The following is a 23,028-nucleotide window of genomic DNA, read 5'->3' on the forward strand; positions in this document are numbered from 1 at the left end:
AGCGCGGATCATCAGCGACGCAGCAGTCGGGCAAAGAAATCAGGTGTCCTCGCTCAGCTTCCTCCCAATTACGCCGCGCGGCAGGCGCAGCCACGTGCGCACTCTCGCGGCGAGCGGCTTGCTTGTTTGATTTGTCGGCGGCTCTATTAGACAAATGGCAACACTGATTTCAAGCTTTTTTTGGGGGGGGCGGGGGGTCTCAAAATTGAAGTTGGAAACAACGTCAAAAAGTTTCGTCTTACCGAGTAGATGCTAACGTAAATAGATAGCGTGGAGTAAAACAAATGCTAACGTAAAAAGATAGCATTTAGCAAAGCAGATGCGAACGTAGATAGCGTTTAGCAAACCAGATGGTAATGTAAATAGATAGCGTTTAGCAAAGCAGATGCTAACATAAATAGATAGCGTTTAGCAAAGCAGATGCTACCGTAAATAGATAGCGTTTAGCAAAGCAGATGCTAATGTAAATAGATAGCGTTTAGGAAAACAGATACTAATGTAAATATAGGATTTAGCAAAGCAAATACTAATGTAAATAGATAGCATTTAGCAAAGCAGATGCTAACGTAAATACATAGCGTTTAGCTAGCAGTTGCAAAACAAATGATGCACAAAAATATCAACAAATTTGACCTGGAAGTGAAATTTACCACAACATAAACGTGCTAATGCAAATGTGTTTAGCACGGGTACTTATTCTAAGCATGGAAATGAGCTAGCAAAAACAAATGATGCACAAAAATATCAACAAATTTGACCTGGAAGTGAAATTTACCACAACATAAACGTGCTAATGCAAATGTGTTTAGCACGGGTACTTATTCTAAGCATGGAAATGAGAAAAAAATGAAATGAAATCCACATAGCAAGATGCTAATGTATACATATAGCGTTTAGCTAGCAGATGTGAAACGAATGACTCAAGATGCGCAAAAATATCAACAAATTTGACCCGGAAGTGAAACTTACCACAACATAAATGTGCTAATGCTAATGTGTTTAGCATGGGTACAATACCTAAGCATGGAAATGAGAAAAATAAAAATGAAATCCACATAGCAAGATGCTAACGTATATAGCATGTAGCATTCCTTCATCTAAAAATAAACAAAAATTAAATGTGATTATCTACAACTGGAAATCGTACTTCCTTTTACATCGGCGGAAGTGATGCTCACATGATCAGAGAAGCTTAATGAAGCCGTTCTTCAATGAACCACAAGACGTTTCAAGCGCGAAATTCACTTTTATTCACACAAGGGGCACGTTACATGGGAAAAATTGGCCCACCAAATAATTTTTAGCAAAAATTATTTGTCCCGAAAACAGGTGGTCCAAAATTTCGACTTGACGCATCTCCGCGTTTGACGTTCCAATTTAGCCAAATGGCGTCAAAGCGAATACTCGGGTCCGTAGGGGCGACCAAATTGGTCGGCCTTCTTCAGGAGGGCTGCTTTGACGGCGCTAATTTTCTCATCCAACTCGGTTAGACTGCAGGCCTGAGGTGTGGGGAGGGGAGCGGGGTTAATGGAGGGTAAGGGGGGGGGGGGGGGCAAGTCAGTTCTCGCGGTAACGACACAAAAAGAACAAGATTGAACTAAAATGAAAATTAGCGATTGTACCTGAGCAGGTAACATCTTGGGTCTCTTGTGTGCGAGGTTCTACGAGAAAGTACACAAACTTTCGTGATTTAGTACACGTTCAACTCCCTCCCAGCCCTGCCCCCCCCACCCCCTTCCCACTGCCACACTCACCGAACTCTGAGTACACGCGACACGATCAACCTGAACTCTATTTTTGTCATTTTTTTTTACATACTTTTTGACGCCTCCAATGCAAACCCAAGACCCAGAAAAGGACTTTGGTGTCTTTCCAGGATCAGGAAAGGCCAATTGGACCGCGCCGCTTAGCTGGAGTTCTATCTTTTTGCTATCTATAAGCTAGCTACCCAGCTGGCTATCTATTTGCTATCTATTAGCACATGTAGCTATGTAGCTGGTTATTTATGAGATATATGGCTATCTAGCTAGTTGGCTAGCTGTCTGGCTGGTTATCTATTGGCTAGCTGTTAGCTAGCTGGACAGCTTTCTATCTATTTGAGTTATTTCCGGGTTGAGTGAACGCTGGCACATGTGGCTGCCGCTTCTCACCCACAGAAAAACCGATCCTGTGACTGTAAAGTGACCTTGTGAGTTTTGAAGGGTGCCTAGAAAATAAATGTATTATTATTATTATTATTATTACCATTTGCTAGCTATTTGCTATGTATTAGCTATCTGGGTTGCTATCTAGGTTGCTGTCTATTAGCTATGTAGCTGGTTAGCTATCTAGCTAGGTATCTGTTGGCTATCGATTGGCTAGCTAGCTAGCTTTCTATCGATTTACGTTACTTCCGGGTTGAGTGAGCACTTGTGCAACTGCTTGAGTAACCCCCCCCCCCTCAAAAAAGTGGTACTCTGAGTAGAAAAGACCACGTTGGTTTATTCAGAAACACTCGACATGCGATCTCGCACAAACAGGCGGGCGAGTCAAAAGCGGCTGAAGAGCGCGGCGGCCCGCTGAGCGATAGCGCGGCTCATCTCGAGCACGCTTTTGAGATCTTCCGCCGAGCCGCGACGTATTTTGCTCGTGCGCTTTGAATGACGTGAAGTCCTGAAAATATTGTCTCGCAGAGTTTTTTGTTAAACCACGGCCGGCTAACGCTTTCCTAAGGGGTGAATTTGCCGCTAACGGCGGATGCGCGACATGCTAGCGCAAGGCTGTCGTTCCGGTTTCCTCTTCGGGGGGCCGTTATGAATATAGGGAGGCCATTACAATGTTTCATCCACTCCACATATTTCATATAGAGGGCAACAACAAATCAATCAATAGCTATTTTTCAAATTTAAAGTAAAAAAAGAAAACGACTTATTGTGGTTTACATACAGTAATTTGAAATTTGTTTCGCACTATAGCTATCTAGCTAGCTATCTATTCACTATCTAGCTGGCTGGCTATCTCGCTAGGTATCTGTTGGCCAACGATTGGCAAGCTAGCTAGCTTCCTATCTATTAGAGTTACTTCCGGGTTGAGTGACTGCTGGCGCGTGTAGCTGCCGCTGCTCGCCCACAGAAAAACTCATCCTGTGACTGTAAAGTGACCTTGAGAGTTTTGAAAGGTCCTTAGAAATGAAATGTATTATTTGTATAAATATCACAAGTTGGATTTGCTTTCACAGGCTGAAAAAAAATGATGCGGCGGGCCAGATTTGGCCCCCGGGCCTTGAACTTGACACCAGTGACCTAGCGGCTTCAATTAGCCACATTTAGCTTCTGGTAAAATAAAGCGGTGCGCGTGTCCTTACCGTTGACTGGAAATACTCCGGCGAGAGTCCCTCCAACTGCAGGATGCGGTCTTCCAGTTTTTTTAACCTCTGGTAGACGCTAACTGGAACCGGGCCCGCTGCAAAAAAAAAAAAAAAAAAAAAAAAAAAAATCAGCCAAAAAAATAATTCCTTTTTAGCGCTCAGATTGAATATGTTTAAGGCAAAAAATATCATATTTTATTTGCACGTTGCGGAAATAGGCGTTGGGGTTCATTTTAAGGCATCGGTGTCCAAGTCACGGCCCGGGGGCCAAATCTGGCCCGCGGCAGCGTTTTATTCGGCCCGTGAAAGCAAATCAAATTTATGAAATTCCAGGATGCTCGCTAAAGCCCCAACCAAAATGTAAAATTGTCGTAAGTAAACCACAATAAGTCATTATTGTCAACATCAAATTTGAAAACTAGTTATTTGTTAATTTATTGTGCGTTCTAGATGTAATATATGGAGGGGACGAAACATTCTAATGGCTTCCCCAGATTCATGACGACCCACTAGAGAGGAAACCGTAACTAAAACGTGGCCCGCGGCCAAAAAAAAAAAAAAAAAAAAAAAGACTTTGACACCCTTGTTTTAACGCAAGGTCTTCCTTCTAGTTACCTGTCGGGAGTCTTAGGTGAGTCTCCATGTTGTCGAGTCGCTCCTCAATGGCCGAGTTGCCGCAATCTTGCGCGACCAAACCCGATCGCACCTGATCTCCAGCTTCTCCTTGACCTCCGATGCGGGTCTGAGGACCGTGTGTGTTTACCACTCGCGTCACTGTGACCGAAAAGAACAAAAAAAGGAGTCAAATCTAGTTTTGGATTGACTTGATCTGAACTAGAGTGGCTTGTCATTTTGATGGGGGGGAGAAAAAAATGGCGGCGGTGATTGCGCGCAACTTTTTCGCCGTGATTGGCGGTTACGGTCCCACCTTTCACGTGGCTTCTGAACCCGGGGTACGGCGTGAACACGGCATCGGTTCTGGCGCAGCTGTCCTCTGCTGAAGGAGAAACAAATAAAAACGACATGAATAAAAATAAATAAATAAATAAATAACACGGCAACATCAAAATGGAGGCCGTTAGCTACTCCAGCTCGGTTGATCCTGACCTCTCGCCCGCTTGAAATCAGCTCTCTCCCAAACATTGGCAATCTGTGCGCAGGCTCCCACTCCACGCCGCGACACATTCAATCCCCCCCCCGAAACGGCTGCCTCGCTCGCTCGCTCACCCTGATTGCAGTCGATCACGTTGCAGAACTCGCGTACGTTGTTTTCATTGATCTCCATCTGCTTGCGCTCCATAAATGCAGATATCCTGCGCTCGATCTGGAGGGACCGAAGGCGTAATGACGGCAGATGGATTGATCGGCCATCAAAAAATAAGGGTGGGGGGGGGGGGAGACACCCGACGAGCATTAAGTGCTGCTGTTTGCGGTGATGACAATGTAACGAGGTGGCTTTTCGTATGCGTGTGTGTGTTGCAACTGACATGATGACAAATTGCAATTCCAGGTAGGCATCACGCCACACAGGCTGGCCCGCGTGGCGTGATGGAATATGAATACTGTTTGTTTGGCTAGCAAAATACATGCACAACAGAATGTGTGGTGGTGGTGGGGCGGGGGGGGGGGTCTCTTGTCCTCCATCCACATCCAATCTGAGCGTAATGAGCATCCACTTCATAATCCATCAAGGACCAGGCCCCTCGCTCTCAAAGCTTTCCAACCGGCGCGGGCTCTTGCCGCCGAAGGACCCAGAGCGTTCCCGCCCCCCCATCCCGCCTCTTCCCCTGTAAACCCGACATCCTGCCCCCCGCTCCCAATGGTGTGACGAGCACTTAAATGGCGCGATGGTTATTCATAAGCGTAACCGACCTCTGACTTGCCAGCGCGGATTTGCACCAAGACGTCATCGGCGGCGTGCGAAACGCCGGGGAGAGCGGGCGGCGGCGTGACGTCATGCGGCGTGGCGTCACGCGGCGTTTCCTTCTCGGTCTCGGGAGTTTCCGACAGCGCTTTGAGGCTTTCGCACATGGCCTGCGGTAAAATACGTCATCACTAAAGTACTTTAAATAAAAAATAAATACATACACACGTGCCAAAAATTCCAATGGATGGTTAAAGGGCAGATAAGATCACCTGTAACTTCGCAATGTGCCGCTGTAAACAGTCGTAAGTGTGAGCGGCGTCCGGCGACTGAGGATTTAATGCGTCCATGTTGATGTCCATCTTCAAAACGGCGTCCCCTAATTTAAGCTGAGGCACAAAAACAATTAAAAACGAACTGCATCAAACTGAATGTTTCAAAAAAAAGTAAAGATATATCTCAAATAATTTAAGTGATTCAAACTTTGCATTTTACATCTTTATAAAGTTCAGTCTATGTATTTGTGTTAGTATATGATCATAAAGTATCCGCCCCATCCAATATGGCTGACAGGCTGACGTATCAGAGGGGCCGGTAGGCTGAGCGAGCCATCTACATATGTCCACGGCAACACAGACCCTGTTACTTCTGCCAGGACGTCGGCTCAACATATTTACTCCGAAACATTATGAAACTCACGATAACTATTAGCGGGAAATTCTATTAAATGATTATCTTTCTGTTAGCTAAAGCCATCTGATGCGACCGATGTCGTACAGAAGCTACGAGCGTTAGCATGTGAGCAAACAAACAACACTAACTTGGCCGGTTTCCGCGCTTGTAACGCAACGGAAACAAACACCGAACTAACCTCCCCCACGAAGTCGGACAGGAGCCTTAGCAGGAGACTCATGCAGCCCGAGTAGCTGGACAATTTGGCACTGGGTGACTCCTTAGCAGAGAGAAAAACTCTCCCCGATCGGTTTCATTGTTTCCGCTCTTGTGGCTTCAAAACGTCGAGAGGATACATGCAGCTCGCTGATTGGTTGGAAGGCAGGAAATGATGGCGGAAACACGGGCGTCCTTCTGTGTGTGAATTGAGCCAAGAAAACGCGCTCATTCACGCTTGCTGTGTCACGTACGTGAGTAATTTGTTCTGATATTTTTAATTAACCAATCGTCACTGCTTTATTTTCCAATTTTCGACCATTTACGCCCGTGTAATTCTCATTTTCCTCGAAACACGAAATGTGATAGGAGCAATCGTCACAATGAGGGCGGAGCCAACGAGTATACATTTTTACGGTGTTTATTGACATCCTAATTTACTCAATTATTATTTTTTAAAATATTTTATTTCGTAAGCACTTTACTGGGTGCTTGTAGTTAATTCCGGTATGTAATTATTCACATTCTGAATCGTGCTTTCAATCACCCTCAATACATAAAGCATGTGTTAGTTCATTCATTAGTGCAACTGCTGTAAAATGGCAATCCGGGTTTTGGGGGGAGGGCGAGAATCACACTATAGTGTGCTTCTGGCTTATAAAACCGGTTGAAAACTGACATGCTCAACAGTTAACATTGCACTTGATATCTGACAATCAAGCGCCGTCATCCTCGAATGAGAACATTGTTGTTAAGTGCAGAGCAGCCTGTGCAGCAGGGCCATTGCAGGCCACAATGGTGATTTTTGTGTGTGCTGAGTGACTGTGGGAAAAGCTCCCTCCTCTATTCATTTTGCACATAATAGCCAAAGAGATCGAGAGAGAGAGAGAGAGAGAGAGAGAGCGACGGATGAGGACAACAACAGGGAAAATGACAGTTGCTGGCAAACCAGAAAGAGCCGTGCCACTCACGCGCCTCATATAAGCTCTCTCGATGGGTTAATCATTTTAGGAAAAAAGGGGGTCTGAAGACAAGTTCCTTGGTTTCATTTGTCTGGATTCCAAACCCCCCACCTGAAAAACGGGAGCGGAAGGAACTAGAACGCTTGACACGGTTAAACAGTCGCAGCCGATACTTACGATGCGAGAAGTTATGAAATAAGAACACAAAAATAAGGCGCATTTGATTTCATTAACTTATCTAAAGTGATTCTGATGTCTTATTTTAACACACAAATTGAATTAATAATTGAAAAGCATTTGCATTGTAGTTATTGATTATTGGCGTGGTGGCTTGTGCTGTGGATACAAAAATGGCGGCAAAAGATCCAAAATGTTATTGTCTTTTCGTTTTTTTTTTATTACAATTATATATGAAATTTAAAAAAAAAAATGTCCAAACAATTTTAATTCAGAACTACAACGACCGCCCCAATATTGTCCATCTTTATTTTATTCAACAGGAATTTTTTTTGTGTTGTTTCTCATTGTTTTTGTATTCTTTTTAGGGTCCTTTTGAAGCCCCTCCCCCAATTTTGTGGTCCATGGACAAAGCAGATAACGGTGAGGAAAAAAATCCGACAATGTTTCGCGCACTTTTCGCTTTTCTCTCAGATCACATTTAGCTGCTCTTTGATTTGCCGCCCCCCCCCCCCCCATATATATTTTTTGAAGCCCCTGCACCTGTCACCTGGGGTCCCCGCTGCCTCTATTCAGCCTCATTTACATAACCTCATTTAGCGGTTCACAAATCAGAGCCATTAGGCGCCGCTCACGGGAGCCGAGCCTTCTAATTTGACGACGCCTTTTTCAGTCAGATGGGAAATTGTTGCCCCCCCCCCCCCACCCCCACCCCAAAAAAGAAAGGTGAACGTCCTGGCTTTGATTGTTGATTGTGATGGTAAATGTACAGATGATTAGGACCCCCCCCGCCCACCTCACCCCTTTCATCCCCCATCGCTATTGATTTCTTGCCAGAAACGCAGCAGGCGACCAATCCCGGGTGGTGCTGGGAGCTCCACCCCCTAAACCGTTAATGTCGATCTATGCTTTGTTTTCAACCTTTTAGTGGGGGGCGGGGGGGTTACCTGAGTTCCTTTTCAAACCGATACTTTCAAATTCCTTCCAAGTTTTCATTAAGTGGAGCCTTATAATAATAATAATAATAATAAAAATAAAATAAAATACAAATAAAGTAAAGTAAAGTAAAATACAATACAATAAAATAAAAATGGAAAACACTCGATAGGAACATGGATGATGGACACTTTGGTCCCCACAAGGCTGGAAAACACATGCTCGGAATAATCATAATAATGATAAGAATAAATTTAATTTCTAAGCACCTTTTAAAACTATCAGGGACAGTTTACAGTCACAGGATTTTTTTTTTTTTTTTGTGTGCGGGTGAGCAGCGGCAGCCATTCGCGCCAGCGTTCACGGGAAGTAACACAGCAGCAAAGTTACAAATGGAAGAGTAAAGGAAACAAAAAAAACTAAATAACAAATAATACGACAACACAAAGACACAGATAGTCATTCATTCTTCAGCACTTGCTGTACCAGAGCTCCTTGAGATACTTTATGCAAAAAGCTATCCATTCCATCAAGCCATCAACGACCATCTCAAAGGACAATAAAACAACTTCATTTTACCGTACAGTTTATTTCTTTAATTACAATACAATAGCACATTTATTATACAAAAATTAAGGTCTATTTTGTGTCGTTTTTAGGCTTATTTAGTTGAAAATGATGTTTTATGGGGACCTGGGAACAGATTATTCTCATTTTAATGGTTTCCTATGGGAAATTAATGTTTGGAATACACACTTTTTGTCATGTATATATATATAAGTACATATATACACCATTGTTGGTTGCCAAACAGCCCGACTCCCTCCATTGAAAAGCCGGAAGGGGGGAGGGGCAGAAAATATTGAAAGTTGTGCTCGCTCAACCATTTGGCGCAGAATTCCTCAAAGTGCACACTGGCAATCACTCCAAGCTCCCAAAACGGGTGGGGGAGTGTGTTTGTGACGGAGTATTTGGGGTGGGCGTGGGGGGCTTTTATTGACACATCGTCGATTCAACGGGCTGTGAATAGCCCCCCCCCCCCCCTCAGTCAAGAGCCGAAAAGATATTTTCAATCTGCATTCAATTTGCCAAAGATGACAGCGACGACGAGTGCGATGGATTCACACTGCCGGGAAACTTGCTGGGGGGGGGGGGGTTAAGGATGGGAATGGGGGGGGGGTATCATTTGGAGGAGCCATCTTTAATGAATCAACAAATCGCTTCCTCCTCGTCAGCCCTCCTTCGCATGTGTTTGCACTTGACGCTCGGCATGAGGCGCATCCTAAAGATGGATGGCGCGAAACATTGCGTAATAGAGGACCACAACACAATGGAACCCTTCAAAATAAAATACAAACTAAAAAAAAAGGCCCAGCGGGATCGCAATTCATCCCTTTTTTATTTATTTATTCATTTTTTATTTTTTAAGCGATATATTTCATTCTCTCACTTCACTTGAGGATAATTTATGACAAGTGTGCAAAGCAGGTCAGTGTGGGGGTGGGCAGGATTTGGCAGAGTGGTGCTTGAGAATGCTATAGCAACCAACAAGGGGGGGGGGGGTGGCAGAGTTTGGTGCTGTCAAACCGTTTTGCACCTTTGCCAAAAAGTCCTCGAGTTCTTTCATTTCACAAGAAAATATTCCGGTGGTGGGATTTCAAAAGTCTACACACCTTTGCCGAAGGGTGTGTAGACACCCCCCCCCCCCAAAAAAAAAAAAAGGTTAAATCGCTGTGGAAATATTCTTTTTCATTATTAATTTTACCTATTGATACTAAAAATATATACATATTCGAAACGGGCAAAAAAAGTTGCATAAGTGTGCACACCCCAAGGTACAGATGTGATGAATGGAGTCCTCGCGTTGAAACTTGTCAAAAAGATCTAGTTAGCTGGCTAGCTAATAGATAACTAATAGCTAGCTAACTAGCTATCTAGTTAGACAGCAAATAGATAGCAAATAGATAGCTAGCCAGGTAGCCAGCAACAGTGACCCCGTTCAACCGGGAATCATTCAAATAGATTCAGTTAGCTAGCTAACTAATAGATAACTAATAGAAAGCAAGCTAGCTAGCTAATAGATAGCAAATAAATAGCTAGCTAGGTAGCCAGCAAGTAGATTGAGTGAGCTAGCTAGCTAATAGATAACTAATAGATAGCTAGCTAGTTAGACAGCTAACAAATAGCAAATAGATCGCAAATAGAAATGTCATGAAAATATTCATCCTCTAATCCTCTGTCACCGATTAAAAAAAAAAAAAAAAAAAAAAAGCAAAATCCTCAAATTTCCAACCCCTCCCCCCCAAAAATATCCTGAAAATAACTACATTCATCCTCTAATCTTCGATGTCACCGATAAAAAAAAAAAATCCTCAAATTTCCAATCCCTCCCAAAATAAAACATATCCTGAAAAACCCAAACTATTTTTGCTATTGACAAGAAGACTCCCGAATAAAAACCACGTCCACATTTCTTACTCCCATTTGTAAATGTTGGGGTGTCCTCCCCCCCCCCCCCCCCCCTCTAATCTCCCCTCCTGACATGACAGGTCGTCTTCGTGTTGTCTTGCCAAATTACTTTTAATGAAGACGTCATTGATGGAAATAGACTGTCAAAGCAAACAAGTCTTCTAATTGATTTGTGGGAGGGGTCGCAGAAAGCGACCCCGAACCGCCTCTCTCTTTGTCCGGGCGAATGGGGGTGGGCTGGCGGGTCCATTCTATTGATTAGCATCTGTGTAGATCGCCGCGCATGAGTTTGGCTTCATTAAGAGATAACGGCTTCCTGATTACCCCCCCCCCCCCTCCCCGGCTTTAATGTCGCTTAATGTCTACTTTGTTCCCGTGTCATGTCGGAGGCCAGCGGGGATAATGAGAGCGTGTGGGTGGGCCGGGTGTGGGCGGCGGCGCAACCGAGGAGGCTATGGTCCTGCGAAGGGCTTCGAAAAGCTAAAGATTAAGACCTGAAATCCTTGCATACACATTTCATCTTTTGAATTATTATTATTATTATTATTATTTTATTTTATTTTTTATTATTTTTTTATTATTAATCTAACATATGTTTATTTTTACTAATATCATTATTTTGAATTAAAAATTAACTTTTATTTTATAGTAATAACATTTATTATTGTTATTAATATTTGTATTTTTTATTATTAGTAGTATTGTTCATGTTATTATTAATAGAAAAAAATTACATGTTACTTATTATTATTATTATTATTATTTAATTATTTTTTTAGTATTAATCTAAAATATATTTTTATTTTTACTAATATTATTTTAAATTAAAATGAACTTTTATTTTATAGTAATAAACATTTATTATTGTTATTAATATTTATTTTTTATTATTAGTAGTATCGTTCATGTTATTATTAATACAAAAAATTACATGTTGTTGTTACTTATTATTATTATTATTATTATTATTATTCATAAAAATAGCTAAATATTGTAATAATATTAATTACTATTATTATTATTATTATTTCTTTTTTTCTTTTTTTTATTCAACTAACATATATTTTTTATTTTTACTAATTATATCATTATTTTGAATTAAAATAAACTTTTAATTTATAGTAATAACATTTAATATTGTTATTAATATTTGTATTTTTTATTATTAGTAGGGTTGTTAGTGTTATTAATACAAAAATTACATGTTGTTGTTAGTTATTATTATTACTAATAAAAAAATTAGCTAGATATTGTGATAATATTAATTACTATTATTATTACTATTATTATTGAAAAACATTTATCGCCCCTATTTTGTCATTTTTGTTTGACCTTTAGCATTTAGCATTTAGCATTCCCTTCCAAGCTCTCATCCAGTAGATTGCGCGAGCCTCTGAAATACAAACTTCCCCTTTTTTCAAGAGAACCCCCCCCCCGACTTCCGTTCTCTCCCCCAGCCTGTAAATTGACCACGTTCAAAAAAAAGTGCGTCTCCGACAGAGCAATTGAAAACGACACGGCGACAATGGAGCCAAAAAGGCAGACGGCGGAGGCGGCGCGGGGCCACAATTGCATGTTAGCTAATTGTTAATTGAGGCGCCTAATTGCGCCGACTCCGCCATTTGCATGATGGACCAGCCACCTGCCTGCCTGCAGCCTCTGCCAGCCAGCGCAAACTATATAATTAGCCAAGCTTTTTTTTTTTTTGACTGTCGCCCCTTTTGTGTCACATGAATTCCTCCTAATGACATATTTTATTAAGAAAGGCGAAGGGGGTTTGGGTGGGGGGCAAATATCAGCTCCGCCGCCCACCCCCGGTCGGCTAATCCGCCGGGAGAGAGAGAAAATATGTTAAGTCTCAACAGGTCCTAATGTGGCAGAGACCCTATTTAGTTGGAACTTTGGGGGCGCGGGGTGTTAGGGGGGGGGGTCCTGGTTAGGGGGTTAAATGGACGTTTGTGTCTTTTCGAGGCTCGATTAAGCTGTCATGGGTTTTTTTGGGGGGAGGGGGGCTTGATTGCGGATTGTCTCGCAACGTTCAACACCGGAAAGCTATCATTTCTTAGCAACATGGAAGCCGCAGGCCCCCCCCCCCCCCAAGAAGATGATTGGAATGGGAACTGGTCTTCTCCAAATGTTGTTTTTTTTTTAAACGACAACCGACACCATTTTTTTCCTAACTCACATCAGAAAAACGTTTTATAGCATCTAAAATAGCCAAAACACGCAGGTTGATATTTTTAGTTAAATGCATAACAGCAATAAAAATAACTTAAAGTGTCCCAAAACTGCCACAAAATGAGCTCGGGACTGGGCAGATTCGGAAAGTCCTGCCCCCTTGTTCGTGACGTCACACTGCCTTGCTCCAGAATCAAAACAATGTCTTCAGAGTTCAGATTCGGAAAAGATGCTTTCTTGTGACTCATCCAGTTCTGAATATGATTGAAATAGTTCCGAAGAGGAAAGCATAAATGTTTGCAATCAATTAAAAGAAGTCCTTCCATATCAATTGGAGCCGTCTGGACTCCAATGTAGCGCCGAGAAAATGCACAAGATGGCGCACAAGCTCCGTTGGAAATGGGCTGATTTGTTCTCTGGGAATTTGTGTCAACTTACACCTTCTTTATGCGGCTTACCGCCATTGGCTGCGACACGCAACGATTCTCCGTCCCGTTATTTATATCGTTTTCCCATCTAATTTCGGCATCCCCTTGGTGTTTTCAGACGAAGAAAGTACCCAAAATGCATTGTGTGTTGCTTTCTCGGTCAGGGGCGTTCCTGACGTGATGTCACGTCAGGGATCGTCATCAAGTCGAAAACAAGACTTCCGGAATATTCAGCGTGAGTCTTTTGTGAGTGTATACGTGTATCTTAGGGGAAACCAATTTTTATAAACATACCAGCTCAAGCAACTGTTACAAAACAATTAATTATTAAATCTCCTAATATGTATCATTTATGTATTAAAAAAAAAGAATAAAAAGAAGAGCATATTCAAAAATTTGGGATAAAAGACTTCTTGTCCACAAAAATTACATAATAATTAATAATAATAATAATACATTTCATTTCCCAAAATAAAAAATATCCTGAACATTCATCCTCTCTTCCTCTATGTCACCGATAAAGAAAGCAAAATCCTCAAATTTCCAACCCCTCCCAAAATAAAAAAATGTAAAGTGACCTTGAGAGTTTTGAAAGGCACTTAGAAATGAAATTTATTATTATTATTATTATTATTTTATTATTATTTGCTAGCTATTTGCTATCTATCAGCTATCTGGCTGGCTAGCTAGCTATCTATTCACTGTCTAGCTGGCTGGCTATCTAGCTAGGTATCTTTTGGCTAATGATTGGCTAGCTAGCTTTCTATCTATTTGACTTACTTCCGGGTTGAGTTAACGCTGGCGCGTGTGGCTGCCGTTGCACACCCATAGAAAAACTGATCCTGTCGCTGTAAAGTGACCTTGAGAGTTTTGAAAGGCGCTTGTAAATGAAATGTATTATTATTATTATTATTAATATTATTGTTGTTGTTGTTATTATTTATTATTTTGTCGGTTGAAAATTTGAAGCCGTACCTCAGATTTTGTTCAGGTCAAGTTTGGAATGGCCATCGTCGACGCCCCATTTTTTTTTTTGGGGGGGGGGGGCTTTTACCACCACGGATTGATGAGGCTCTTCACATTGACACCCCCCTCCCCCCCACAAGGACATTGAGGGGGTGAGGGGGCTCATTCAATCTGCAGTTATCTCGGCGGGACGCCGACAGAGAAAGTGTGGCCTTAACCCGCTTAGTCATGCCTCGTTGGCCCCCAATGGACCCCCGACTGACACTGTACACAGAGCCGGCCGGGGTGGGCCGGGGTGGGGATGGCACATGCTTGCCTGCGTGCCGTTCGCTGGCACATTTCAGCAGAACGGACACTTGTGGCATCCGCTTGGGAAATGTCCTCCTTACAACCTTGTGGGGACCAAAGTGTCCACGATGCTCGGTCCAAAGCGGTTTTCCATCCTTGTGGGGACCGAATTGTCCATGATGGTCGTGCCTATCGTGTGCTTTCCAGCCTTGTGGGGACCAAAGTGTCCATGATGATTGTTCCTAACATGTTTTCCAGTCTTGTGGGGAACAAACTGTCCATGATTCTCGTTCCTATCGTGTGTGTTCCAACCTTGTGGGGACCAAAGTGCCCATGATGCTCATTCCCAGCATGTGTTTTCCAGGTTTGTGTGGACCAAAGTGTGTTTTCCAACCTTGTGGGGACCAAAGTGTGTGTTCTAACCTTCCTTCCTTTCATTTCCTTCCCTGCCTTCCTCGCAGAAAATGTGTGTCCACCTCCTTTCGGCCCCTGTTTCTCCGAATAAAAGCCGCACACGGCGGTGGAAGGCATTCCCCATGAAAAGCAGGCGCCATTGAGCCGAATGAAGGGTTGTAGGCTGATGGGATGCAAATGCGCGTTGAGCCCTGGTGGAATTTGGAGGGTACACTTGTGCATTTGGATGAGAGGGAGGGCAATCTGGACGGCCCGCTTTGACAATGAAACCAATAATGGAACACAACGCAGTCAACACTCACCATTGTCGGCTTGGGGGAGCGGGCCCTGCAGCCTACAGCCTCGATTCGCCAGGAATAAATGCCCCCCCGCCCCCCGACCCCCTCCTATCATCACCGCCACCAACACTGCTATGTAGGATTCCAATTATTTGACATTTTTCAAGGGGCCAAGGCGCCTAAACAGCAATTCACTTGTCTGAGCTAGCCATTAGGTTACGTTAGTGGTTACAAATTAGCATTTAGCACGTTAGCGTGCCAACTCCTTCTCATCTTGAGTAGTCTGAAATGTGGGACGTTTTGTGGGAAATTAGAAAAGCGCTTAAAAGTGTTTTTCCAGATAAACGCTTTGGAGATCTATTAAAACAAACATGGACAGATGTTAGCATTGGAAAAGTGAAAGTCAGCACACATCACCTCCAAAGTGCGACATGAAGGCGGCGGCTTCAACGCAGTGACCTGACCTTTCCTCATAACGTCCATTTTTGTCCCTTGAAACATATGCTTTGAAAATAAATGATTAACTCATTCACTACCACCCCCAAATGTATTCGGAAATTGAACATTTTCTTGCGGGGGTGGTGATAAAGCACTGGTCAGACATCTGGCAATGTTTTTTCCCTTCCATGTTAGCACTTTGTTACAGCTTCAGCTGTTGTTAAAGCGCTATATACAGTAAATCTCGTTATATTGATATGGGATATATCGATAGTCCCGGTTATATCGATATTTTTTCAGACTCCCTTGAATATCGATATAACGAGACTTTACTGTAAATCTATGTGGATATTTTGTACATCTGCCCCCATTTCAAGCTCATATAATTCCAAAGCCATTTAACTTAGGAATTAACTCTTATTTTTTGATGAAAGAAGAGAGTCTTCGGTTTCTTACGCTGCATTGAATGCTTACGTCTTTCTAAAACTCAATATTCTGTGAGTCTTGGAATTTGAATGACAATGACAAAAATCCTGGCACTGGAGTGGACAGACACATTTTTGCAGTCAATGAGTTATCGTGTGTAAAATCTATCTTTGTTGCGTTTGTTTATCTCGACCAAATGATGAAGCAGAGGAGATTAATTAACTGAGCCAATCAGATCAGGATAAAATGGCGACAAGAGAATCATTTGAATGGTGATTCTAAAATCGCATTAGTTAAAAAAAAATGTGAACTAAAAGTGGTATGAGGTCTACGAGTTCATTTAATACCAACCTGGTTTCAAAATAAACACGGTGAAGCCGCATTTCGCTGTTATGCTGCGTTGAAGTGAAATTCCCAAAATCCAATATGGTCGCCTTCAATACTTTGATTGGATTTTCAGCCATTTTCTTTTTTTTCTGCAATGACGTGTGGCAAACGTGCCACATTTCAAAGCTGAATGAAAGCCACGCTAGGTTTGTACTCCAAACAAAATTGACGTGCGTTTTTACCCACACGATTCATGTCAAAAGGCGCTAAAGGACAAAAAAAAATAATTAAACAAAGCGCCCTCGACGACCGACGTCCTTGCAAAGCCGAGACTTTTCTACAGCCAATCTTTGACGACGACCCCTTTTTTTTTCCAGCTTGAGCAATTTACATATTTGCCAAGGTTGGACAAAAGGCCGCCGCCGGCATTGACCCAGCAGGAGAAAAAGCTTCTTGATTCCACGCGCTTCTTCTTCTTCTACCGTTATTGACTTGGGCGCCGCCGCGCCTGCAGCAATTTGCCTTCCTTGGAGTCAACAAAGGCATGACATGAAGTTTAAAAACACACGTTTGAGCAGGGATAGTAATAATAATAATACAATTCATTTTGAAGTGCCTTTCAAGGTCACTTAACAGTCACAGGATCGGTTTTTCTGCGGGTGAGCAGCGACAGCCACACGTGCTAGTGTTCACTCAAGCCGGAAGTAACTCAAAAAGATTGTAACCAATTGTTAGCCAAAAGATACCTAGCTAGATAGGTAGCTAGCCAGCCAGATAGCTAATAGATAGCAAATAGCTAGCAAATAATAATAATAATAATAATAATACATTTCATATATATATATATATATATATATATATATATATAAATGAGTTTTTTTGGCATATAATATCACCCGTACAGGTTTAACATTAGGCTCGCGCGTTGGCCGAATGATTTTGAAACGATTGTATGTGTCAACACGGAATTGAAAAGCTATTTCCACCCTGAAATTAGACGACCTGCACTGAGCCCCGTTGCTAAGCAACCACATTGTTAGGTGGCGGGAGAATGGATGACCCCCCCCCCCCACTCCACCCCTACAACCCAATCCCCTTGCCCTTCGTGATTAGCACAGTTTTTTGCCCCCCCCCCACCCAAACGCCCTGAAATGAAAATCAGAAAAAGAGACAGCCTGATTTGAAAGTTCCCACAAAAAGAAATAAAAAGAAGTATTTGTAATCGCCCCTCCTAATGACCAGTCGGCTTCATTGATTGATTGGCGATCAACGATAAGATGGCGTTTGGCCGAGATAAGATAAGCCGCAGTTTGAGGTGGGCTGACTTCCCTCAACCAAAAAGACAAAGGCAACAAAAAGCTTCGGTTGACACTTGCAAACGCGGCCGGCCCGAAAAATGGACTCCCTGTTTGCTCACTTGTGATCGAGCACGTTCGAGTAACGTGGCGGTCAATACGGACAACAGAGAAAGACACAGCCCGAGGCGAGAGAAAACAAAACCAAAGGACTTCAGAGTAAAAGGGAAAAGTAAAGGGGGCGGGTTAAATAATCAGCAAAAAGAGGATGACGAATAACACGACAGATGTATATTAGTTGAACACTTTCATTTCATTATGTTTCACTTTGTTCATACGGTCATTCTTCTTGCTAGCATACGCACAAAAAATAGATGAAATAATAAGGGGTAAGAAAAACACATTTTTTTTTTTTACTGCTTATCAATTCACTCCCCAAAAATGTGTATTAATCGCACATATGTTTATTAATGCGAAATGTAAACATGACTTTTTTCCAGGTTTCAGTCAAAGACTTTCGGGGAAGTTCAAATAAAGTGCAAATAAATCAACGTTTAATTTTTTTGTAAAGGAAGATACTATTTGTTTGAGTTTGGTTTTCTAAGCATTACCTCATTGTGTTTATTTTTATAATCGTAGCATGACTTGTTTATTTTATTTTGTTAAAGAAATGTTTCATGGGGCATTTTGTCAGCACATTCCACAAATTTGGGTGTGGGACGTTTCTCGGCTTTCGATAATTTATTAATAAGACTTGTACTTGTATGTGTGTGTGTGTGTGTGTGTGTGTGGTAAGTTAACTATCGATGATAAGTTACAAATAATACAAATACCAAAAGCAAACGACAGTAACAGTAAAGAAACTGTACAACAATCGTGAGATATTTTTTACATGGGCGAGGTTGGGCAAAAAAAAATATAACGAAAATGGATGTCAGAAGAGATATAATTTACATAAATAAATCTCACAAGTTGCTGTAGAAAACCCGAGTCCAAAACAAAAATCATCCCCCTTCAAAAAAAAAGTAGTCTTTTTTAATATTGTTTTTTGTGGCGAAAGTTCGCGTTCGCGCCACACTCGCGCTTTTTTTTTTTGTACCGTTTGTTTGTGGCGGGAAAGTTGGCGCCTTTTGGCCCCTTTTTGGTCACCACGTCCTGCCGTACAAGAGCGCCGAACACTGCAAGGCACTTCCGTATTCGGCGGCGGGCGAGTTGAGGTGCGAAAGGCCGCCGACTTGAGGGCAAGCGGGCGACAGCGGAGCCCCTCCGCCGCCTAAAAGCTCCGGGGACTGTCCGGCGCTTCCCACCTGCTGCTGGCCGGACATTAGCATCGCGTTAGCGGCTTGTTGTTGTTGTTGTTGTTGTTGTTGTTGCTGCTGTGCCGACGGTGGGTGGTGGCCATGTTGGTGCTGCTGGTGGTGTTGCTGCTGGTGCTGGTGAGTCGCCGCCGGTCCGCTTCCCTGACACGGCTTTCCGTCCTTAACCAGAACCGGAACCGCCACCCTGCGGGGCGATTGTTGTTGTTGTTGTTGTTGTTGCTGCTGGCAGGCGGACGCGGAGCCCCCTTCCTGCCGGTGCATCTGCTGCTGCTGCTGCTGCGACACCTTATCCTTGGCTTGCCTCTTCATCTTGTAGCGGTGGTTCTGGAACCAGATTTTCACCTGGGTGGGGGTCAAGTGGATCATGCTGGCCAGGTGCTCGCGCTCGGGGGCCGACAGGTACTTTTGCTGCTTGAAGCGACGCTCCAGCTCGTACACTTGAGCCTGGGAGAAGAGGACCCGTCGCTTGCGGCGAGGCGCCGCCGCCGAGCCCAGCGAGCCCAGGGAGCCCAGCGAGCCGTGAACCGCCCCCTTGGCGTGGGCCTCCGCCAACGAGCCCAGGCCGCCCAGCCCGCCCAGGCCGCCCATGGCGCCCATGGCGCCCATGTTCATGGCCGACGACGAGCCGTGCATGAAGCGGGAGACTGCCGGCCCAGGTAAACACACACACACACACACACACACACACACACACACAAATGTGATTACAGGCGTTCAATGTTCATATTTTTCTTTTTTTATATATAAATTCAAGATAATATTTAATAATAATACAAAATAATAATAATAATAATAATAATAAATAATAATAATAATAAAATATATAATAATAATACAAAATAATAATAATAATAATAATACAAAATAAATAATAATAACATTAATAATAATAATACTAATAAGAAAAATACATAATAATAATAATAATAATTATAATAAATAATAATAATAATGCAAATGTCCGCATTGTGGGACTAATAAAGGTTTTCTGATTCTGATACATTTAATTTATAAGCGCATTTCAAAGCTCTCAAGGACACTTGACAGTCACAGACAAGCAGAGGTGCTATCATCAATAAAATACAATCACAAATAGAATACACTCAATAAACTACTATTATTCAACCTACAAATTCTACTTAAAAAAAGCACAATAATGTGTAGAAACTATGCATCCAATTGCCTCTCTTTTTTAATTGTAAGTTCATTTGCTTCTCAATGGAAATGCAAATTGCCAAATGTGTTTTAGGAAGGGGGGGGGGATACATTGGTAGCGTTACAAAACTACATTTACGTGGACACTATATCGTGTCATGAATTTATGTATTTATTTTTTACATCGGTTTAAGAATAAAAAAAACATCGACGATTTAATCACTAGAAGTTACTCTTCCTTACTCTACATTTTGTGCCAAACTGTAACGTGTGTATTCAATATATTCCATGAGGGGAAAAGATATTCTTAAAAAGTGCATTCACGTGGTACTTCGAAGCATATACACTAGAAGAAAAACAAAATCTTCAATCGAAACTGGACATTTGTAGCCCAAAAACTGGTTCCTAGAAAGCTTGAGACGGGTGGAAAGGGGACTTTTAACCCCTCACCCTCCAACTATAATATGAGTTGCAAAAAACTATTTACTATCTTTGCCATTTGGAAATAAATGTGACGTCAGCTGTATATCGGTCAGCCCCGCCCACTCTGGTTCATTTTGAGATTGAGTTGAAACTGCTTTTCGATTGCATTGATAACCTATGGCCGACTTAGTATAAATAAGACATTTCTTATATTCTATTTACAATTGTTTTTTTTCATATTCCTATTTCTCATTTAGGTCGCTGTAAACTCTAAATTTAAACAGGTTTTCTGCTTTGAGTTATGGATAATTTTTTATATAATTCATCATTGTTATTATTATTATTTTCAATCTCGGCATGATACTACCGATACTTTGGAGGGGAGGGGGGGGGGGGGGGCAATGGCAATCTGTCGCCAAATAACTATTTTCTATTATATTCACTCTGACGAAGGCGGAAGTAGACGCCGAAACATGTCAGGTATTTGAACACCAACTGTCTGGAAGTAAAGAATCTGCTTTAAATGAACGACTTTCTATTTCGACTTCGTAGAAGACAAAATAAAATAGAAAATTATTTTGGAGTGTTCGAATTTAGAGCAAAATTGTTTTCTTTCAAAATAAAAGTTTTCTGATTGCAATATCATTTGGGTCTTATTTTCTACTTTGCAATTTAAAACAAAACTGAAAATGTTTTTTGTAAGTTGCTTGAAATATTAAGTGTCAATATTCATAAAAGGAAACGAATCAATTATATTGATGATGAGTTAAACGAAAAATGTGATGATCTTGGATGCCTCAAATAGATTGTCACAGTTTAAAAAAACGTATTGATTTTATCTTAAAATGATCGTATCGGTGCTTTATTATTAATAACAATACATCGTCTATTATTTATTTTTGATAATCAATATTTTCGGTAGGTGTTGCAGTTTTGAAATGATTTTCTGCCATTTTAAATGGCCAGGTCTCAATTTCCACTTTCCAACAGTTTACAATTTAGACATTCCACATTTAAAAATAATGTTCCCTGATTTCTTTTCAATTTTATCAATGCTTTATTAATAAGTGTTTATCAATCTAAGTCTTATTATACAAACAGTAAATAAATAAAAGCCCGAGTGTAAAACGGGTCGACATTATGAAGAATGACAAGGGGGCGTGGCTAGCTGAAATGGCTTAAAACCATTAACAAAAAAATATTTTTTATTCATATTTTAAAATTTTCAAATGTAAAATAATTATTTTTACTTCCTTTGTATTAATTGCTAGCAAGAAGAATCAACGGACCACTATTAGGTTGGGGGGGGGCATGTCAAAGGTACACCTAATTATTCTTTAATTTTTGATATGATTAACATATAATCAATCACACTCTCGTAAATGTTTTGTGTGTATAAACGAGTGTTTTTAATACATATTATTTTCCATAATTTTCATTAAAAATCGCATTTGAATTTGAATGTAGTTGTTTACGTTGTCAAACATGTGACACCTCTATTTCTACGTTTTAAATTACATAATAGATATGAAGGATTGTTTTTCCTGTTTTTAAATGGAAAAAAAATGAAGCATTTATTTAAAAAAAAAAATATAATTCAGAAATTATATTTCGGAATATAGATATATATATATATTGAGGAAAAAAACATTTGCTGTAAAGAGGGGTGTATAGGGTAAAGAAAAATTAGAATGATTAAAAAACGAAGCTTAGCATTTTTAAGGGTGTGTAAAATGTTTGATTTTTACCTTTTTAATCATTGAAACAACTATTGATATATATTTGTTATTTAAAGTGTAATATTGTGCGTGCGCGCATGCGCGTGCACTCACTGGTGGAGAAGCGCGGGTCCGCGGCGGGGTTGGCCGGGTACCATCCGGCGGCGGCGGCCGCCCTGACGCCGTCCTGGTAAGGCGTCAGTTCGCCGGCCACGTTGCCGTTGCAGTAGCCGCCCACCGAGCCGACTGCGGCGGCGCTCATGTGGTAGGACGCCGCCGCCGCCGCCGTCGCCGCCGAGCTCCCGCTGCCGCCTCCGCCGCCGCCACCGTTGGCTCCCATGTGGTGGTGGTGGTGGTGGTGGTGCTGTTGCGGATGGTGTTGATGGTGGTGCTGCTGGTGCTGTTGCTGCTGCTGCTGCATGGCCGAGTGGGAGCCTTGAAGCTGGCGGTAGGCGCCCAAGTGGCCGGGGGTCGCCGCCGCCGCCGCCGCCGCCGCCGCTCCGCCTCCTCCGGCGGCTTCCATGGCGGCGGCGGCCGCTTTCTTGTAGCTCTCCTCCAGCGGACTCAGGATGTCGGACACGGAAAAGGGGGTCGTATGCTTGGGGCTCATCGACATTATTTGTCCTGGGGCTGTCTTCTTCGTCTCCCTCTCTTTTTTTTTTGACTTTTAATAATAATAATAATAATAATAATAATAATAATAATAAATGTGCCACTTGTCAAAGTGGAGCCA

General features: G+C 42.0%; 2 protein-coding genes and 1 long non-coding RNA gene across 4 annotated transcripts; 1 reads left to right on the forward strand and 2 right to left on the reverse strand.

Moving 5' to 3' along the window:
* Window positions 1-1,232: 1,232 nt before the first annotated feature.
* Window positions 1,233-6,214, reverse strand: mbip (MAP3K12 binding inhibitory protein 1). Its single transcript, XM_089004571.1, is given in 10 exon segments — window positions 1,233-1,499; window positions 1,623-1,661; window positions 3,344-3,441; window positions 3,962-4,120; window positions 4,275-4,340; window positions 4,574-4,670; window positions 5,219-5,380; window positions 5,483-5,599; window positions 6,082-6,171; window positions 6,173-6,214. Coding segments are annotated over 10 exon segments (963 nt in total). The 5' UTR covers window positions 6,200-6,214; the 3' UTR covers window positions 1,233-1,391.
* On the forward strand, window positions 6,124-15,795 carry LOC148893174 (uncharacterized). Of its 2 annotated transcripts, none has more exons than XR_016116005.1 (4): window positions 6,124-6,352; window positions 7,606-7,660; window positions 14,761-14,866; window positions 14,964-15,795. It is a non-coding gene; the product is annotated as an uncharacterized LOC148893174 (long non-coding RNA). The 2 variants fall into 2 exon arrangements; XR_016116006.1 differs by having other exon boundaries at window positions 6,124-6,348.
* A 1,451-nt stretch (window positions 15,796-17,246) lies between these two features.
* Window positions 17,247-23,028, reverse strand: nkx2-1 (NK2 homeobox 1). The gene is made up of 2 exons (XM_089004570.1): window positions 22,410-23,028; window positions 17,247-19,643 (listed from the first exon to the last, which is right to left on the reverse strand). The coding sequence occupies exons 1-2, from the start codon at window positions 22,909-22,911 to the stop codon at window positions 18,826-18,828; spliced, it is 1,320 nt and encodes a 439-aa protein (XP_088860696.1). The 5' UTR covers window positions 22,912-23,028; the 3' UTR covers window positions 17,247-18,825.

Source organism: Hippocampus bargibanti, linkage group LG09 (genome assembly GCF_051943395.1).
Source record: "Hippocampus bargibanti isolate YZ-2025 linkage group LG09, ASM5194339v1, whole genome shotgun sequence".
Taxonomy (NCBI): Eukaryota; Metazoa; Chordata; class Actinopteri; order Syngnathiformes; family Syngnathidae; genus Hippocampus; species Hippocampus bargibanti.

What these genes read in the sequence shown, in the direction of transcription:
- nkx2-1 (XM_089004570.1), bottom strand. Translation starts at nt 22,911, where the DNA reads ATGTCGATGAGCCCCAAGCATACGACCCCCTTTTCCGTGTCCGACATC. An exon ending in GGACCCGCGCTTCTCCACCA is followed by an intron (nt 19,644 to 22,409) that starts GTGAGTGCACGC and finishes CTGGGCCGGCAG; the next exon opens with TCTCCCGCTTCATGCACGGC.